Source organism: Frankliniella occidentalis, unplaced genomic scaffold (assembly GCF_000697945.3).
Source record: "Frankliniella occidentalis isolate FOCC.00 unplaced genomic scaffold, Focc_3.1 Scaffold18, whole genome shotgun sequence".
Taxonomy (NCBI): Eukaryota; Metazoa; Arthropoda; class Insecta; order Thysanoptera; family Thripidae; genus Frankliniella; species Frankliniella occidentalis.
Genome location: NW_026267148.1, coordinates 882,845 through 887,905, shown reverse-complemented (window position 1 = coordinate 887,905; position 5,061 = coordinate 882,845). Strand labels below are relative to the sequence as shown.

The 5,061-nt window shown below is 53.6% G+C and overlaps 1 protein-coding gene across 1 annotated transcript in view; it reads right to left on the bottom strand.

Annotated features, from left to right (window-relative positions):
• LOC113210666 (protein turtle homolog B) overlaps positions 1-5,061 on the bottom strand; it is a 359,298-nt gene that overhangs the window by 348,475 nt on the left and 5,762 nt on the right. Inside the window, exon 2 of the mRNA XM_052264309.1 lies at positions 1,290-2,061. Within this exon, the coding sequence (XP_052120269.1) occupies positions 1,290-1,434 (145 nt within the window). The 5' untranslated portion in view covers positions 1,435-2,061. The remainder of the gene's footprint in view (positions 1-1,289; positions 2,062-5,061) is intronic.

Below are 5,061 nucleotides of genomic sequence, written 5' to 3'. Positions count from 1 at the left end.
GGGGGGCTGCGCCGGGGTCCTGAACGAACAGGGTGTTAGGCCGGACCGGCCGAAAAGGAATAACGGGCACCGAAGGCCTGGGCCGGGCGGGCATGCATGAGGTGGGTGCGGGCGGCAGCCTCGGCGGCAGCGCAAAGGAGAGAGGCGAGAGGCCAGCAGCTGATGAAAGGTGCTCAAAGCCCCTGCCCATACCAGGGAGGGGGGGGGGACTAGGGGTGTGTGTGTGTGTGTGTGTGTGAGGGCGCCAGCAGGATGTGGGAGTGCAGACAGGCTGCAGGCAGAATGGACCATAGCTCCATGGATGGGGCAGCAGGGCGCGGAGGCCGGGCGGTCGGATCGAACCTCGCACCCTCTTTTCCCTTCTACTCCCCTCCTAACTCCGCCCCCCCCCCCTTCTTTCTGCCCTTCTCGCCCTCTCTCTACTCGCCAATCAAGAATTCAAGTAACCGAACTCACTGGCCCCTTTTTATCTTTCCTGCATTTTTATTACTTAAGTCGTACAGTACAGCAAGTTTGCCTTTCGCGCCCAGGAGGGCATATGCTGCGTATTAAAGTTGCATCTTTGTGTGCTCACGCCGCGTCTGGTTCTGGCCGGCGAGCGGCCGGTCGCTTTGCGACGTTCCGAAAACGTAAGACAGCGGAGGGGGGTATACCGCGACGTCGCCACTAGATTGAAACCGAGGAACGGTGAGGGAAGCAGCAGGGGAGCAGAGGGCGGGGCCAGGAGAACGACGACAGGCTACGCAAACACAGTCGTCTCGTTGGCATTCACGTCAAAGGGTCACGCCCTGTCTGTTGGTTTTGCGCGACGAGTAAACTGGACTTGTTTCTTTCCAAGTCTGATGACGACGAACGGAGCGCCGCGCGCGCACTACAAAGGCAGGCACCAGCGGCGGCGGCTCCGGGGGAGCACGGGGCGTGGGCGTGGCGCCCGGGTCAAGACACCCACTGCTAGAAACAGGAGGCGTGCGCGTGCGCCTACATGTGCAGGTGCAGGTCATGTCACCACCCCTCCGTCCCACCACTGCGGGTTGTACAACATGAAGTGAGGGAGCGGAAGGAGACGAACAAAAACGAACGGCGTCAGAATTCAAAACATGACAAACTTACACGGCGTTTGGGGCAAATCAAAGCGAAAACCAAAACAGTTTTTCATACCCGCGTCATTCTGGATTCCGCTTGGGTTCACTTTCTTCCGCTGTAGAGGACCTCTAAAATACCCATCTCAGACAAAATCTATGCGGAAAGAGTAAGGTAAACACACACAAATGCTGATCAGCACTGCTCACCTGATTCGTCGTCGTGGAGCTTGTTGGCGTCCAGCAGAGCGGCGTTGGTGTTGGCGAGCGCGGCTGGCAGCAGCGCCAGCAGCAGTGGCACCACCAGCAGCGGCGGCGGCAGGCGGGGCGCCGCGGCCGCCATCGTGGAGCGCATCACTTTAGTAGAGGGGCCCCGGAAAACTCCGGCTTTTAATATGCCGGCTTGGACCCGGCGCGGAGGCCCGGGGGGCCAGATCTGGCCAGACCCTGGCGCAGTGCTGATCACGTTGGGCCGCTGATCCGGACCATCGCCGCGCCGCGGCGGGCGCCCGGGCGCCGGTAGGGGCCCGGGGCGAAAGGGAGGAAGAGAGGGTGAGAGGGAGCGTCTCCCCTCACACTCACGCGCGCACACTCGCCGCGCACTTGATGATGTTATCCGCTGTGAAAGTAGTGTTAACTCCTGCGCTTCTGTGCCTGCCCGCCTGGAGGGCGGGGCGGGGTGCGGTGGGGTGCGGCAGGGCGCAACGGTGCGCGGCGGGGTGCGGCGGGGCGCGACGGGGTACGACGGGGCGGGGCGCGGCGGGCCCGCTTGCTGCCTCCCCCACGTGGAGGCGTCCCGAGGGCTGTTGATCGCACACGTCCGCGCGAACAATTCCAGTTTAACTCGTTTCCAAGCTTGGCAGCGTTCGGGGCGGCGGGAGGTCGGTGCTAACGATTACAGGGACACAGCTGTTGGGCCCTCCTCCTCCTCGGCGGCGGGGCGGCAGCAGCGGCGTCCCCCGGGTCCGACCCCGGTCGCCTCCTGGAACACAGACACACACACACGAACACTTCAATGGGCGAATCACACACAGGGGGTGCAAGGACAAAACACGGAATCCGACTCGGGGCTGGTAGCCGGGAAACGCAAGTTTAGCAATTAAATTTAGCACACGTTGGGCGTTTAGTTGTCAAAGGACCATACACAACACTTCGCAGCAGGGTCACAGTGAATCTGGTACCTAAGCCACAAGACCATCAAAATATTTTTGGAGAGTGAATGAGTTTCGAATCATATTGACATGTTGACTTTTAAATTATCTCCACTCGTAAAACAGATGTGCAATGTTACCACGCTGAAGTGTACAAATAATTACTTTTATCATTATATTGAGTCTCCCTTTGTACACTTACGAGATGAGCAGAATCCAAATATGTAAATCATGTTGAAAGTTGGCTCATTTAAAAAAGTCCAGGTCTACACAGACATTTTGACCCAAATAGGACGGAGAAACTAAACATTTTTGGGAATGTGACATATTTTGACATATAATATAGGTTGACACCAACAAGTGGAACATTTACACATCAATTGACAGGCAAAATTAAACACTTGTTTACTAGTGCTGTCACAGCAAGCAAGCGGCTTTTGACATTGACATACTACCAAGGAAGTGAATCAGTAAATGTGTGGTGCGGCCGCCAACACAGGTTATTGAGCTCCAGCTGGGAGTCTTACTAACATTGCAAGGTGCAAGGTAGGTAGATAACCTTCAACATCCACTTTTCACCTCTATCTTAATGTTCAAAATTGAATCATTACCTCAAAAAGTACTTTTTGAGCGTGACATTTAACAAGTAAGTCATTCCCTTCGTAGTTCCCCCTTCGAACTAAGGTGACTCAACATAGATTTGTTCAGTGGCATAACCTTCCTTTCTGAAGTCACAACGGAGCATTTGTCAATAGGAATCGCGCAATATGCTCTCTAAGGTTAAAATTGCGACAAAATATTCCACAAAGCTTTCTGACGTTAAAACGCTAATATGTCTAAACCCATTGAATTCAACAAATCACTAGATAGCTACAATGAATGGGATGTCGAAAGGTGAGAAGTGGATGATGACGAACTCAACTCAGCCAAACTGCTGTAGGCCTACTGAACATACCAAATATTGTCCAAAACCCATGTGGAAACATAATTTACGCTGATAAATTAAAATGCACTTGAAAACACCAATTTTAACCGAAATACAATTTGCTTTAGGCTGCCTAGCTTAGTCACATCGACTTCCGCTTCCTTCTTCTCGACTTCTTCTTCGGAAACACAAGTGTTTTTGTTTTTGTTTTTTTTTCTTGAGATGAGAAATTGTTATCCCCGAAGAAGTCCGAGTTTGGTTGACGTTGGCAACAGAGTTGTGACATGTTCGGTTAGAACTTAAGATTGAACTTTGACAGCAATATAGTGGTTGCACTTTGCATCATCTGTAATCTTCGTAGCGGTGGTATTTTTGAACTGCAACTAAACTGATTTTGTGCGCTGTCAACATGAGCACAAGTCCCAACAATGCCCACGCCCTACTTTGATTCTACACCAGGAGGTTATGGCACTCCGTAACCGTTGCCCGACAGCTGATTACGACGAGGCCTGAGTTGGATCTGATAGGTCACGCTCCCGGGGTTCCACCAGGAGAGCACTTTAGAATGTTCAAAATATTCTGGAAACGCTTTACAAGTGAGCTGTCGCGGACTTCCGCACTTATGGTGTGCTGGACAACAGAGGCAAGTAAGGACTCAGCTTTAAATATGTGTGATCAATTGAAGGTGCCTGGTTATAATATTTAGTGCCAAGCCAATAAAGCATTCCAGTAAAGCTGAAATGCAGAAGAATGCAGGGGAAAAGGAAACGGAATTCAGCATCTTAAAGCACAGTTATTTCAGTTTTCTTTTTCCCCGCTTTCTTCTGCATTACAGCCTAACCCTCATGCTTTATTATAAAACCAGGTTATTTGAGAACAAGGTGGTTGTGTTGCACTGAATGTATTATTTGCGCTGTGGCAATAGCTTAGCTGGACTCTGTCCGAACTCCCTACAATGAGTACAAGGCGTGTGCCAGCCTATCATAAGCAGGGATCTGTCTACTTTTACATGGTTGTCTTTGCTTTGGTCACCTTCAGCATCACTACTAAGAGCTCCATTCACAGTTTTATAGCTTACTGCCCTCCTGTCTGGAGCTATTTTATAACTATTGGTAACGACAGATCTGGGTACTATCACTAATTTATCCTGGAAGACACTTTCCACATTTAACGCATTGTCTGAAATTACTTTTGTGAGTGCCCTAAGTTGAAGTTAAGTTGAGGACATGGACATGTCAACCGTGTAACGAATGAACAGTGCTGCATGCCTCCAGTGCTTTACCGAAACCACAAGCGCCCGGACTAGCCAAACCCTTGCTACGCCTCCCTCCTCTCCACTCCCAATCTTTCTTTTTCTCTCCGTGGCACGCTCGGCGCTCTGCCGTCTGGGCGACTAGTTAGGCGCCTTGGTGTCACCCAGTGTGGGCGGCGGCGATGGTGCGGGTCCGCGGGGGCGGAGGGCGCGCGGACGGCGGCGGGCCGGGGCGGGGGCAGGCGGGGGGCTGCATGACGATGCCAAGGGCGACGACCAGAGCTATGCGGCGAGGCCCCCCCTCCCCCTTCCCCCCTATCCTCATGACGCTGGGCTGGCTGTGCCGGGCCGCCTGCTGTGTCTGGCTTTGCCAACAAGAGACAATGTACTGAAACTTTGGTGGCCGCGGGAGCTGAGCTCCAGCTCCATCCTGGGCTCCAGCAGTGTGCGCCAGCCAGCGGCGCTGCGCTGAGGCCGCCTCCACACCGCAGGGCTGTGCGCGGCGCTCCCGCGGCCGCCCCCAACAGCGCCACGGGGCTGGTCTGACGAGGGTAATGCTTTTCTCATTGCCGGCGCGATGACTCGGGGCGAGTAGCAGCCCAGTACCGTCACACACACTGTGCCGCTGCGAAACGGCGACCTTGCGAGTCGTGC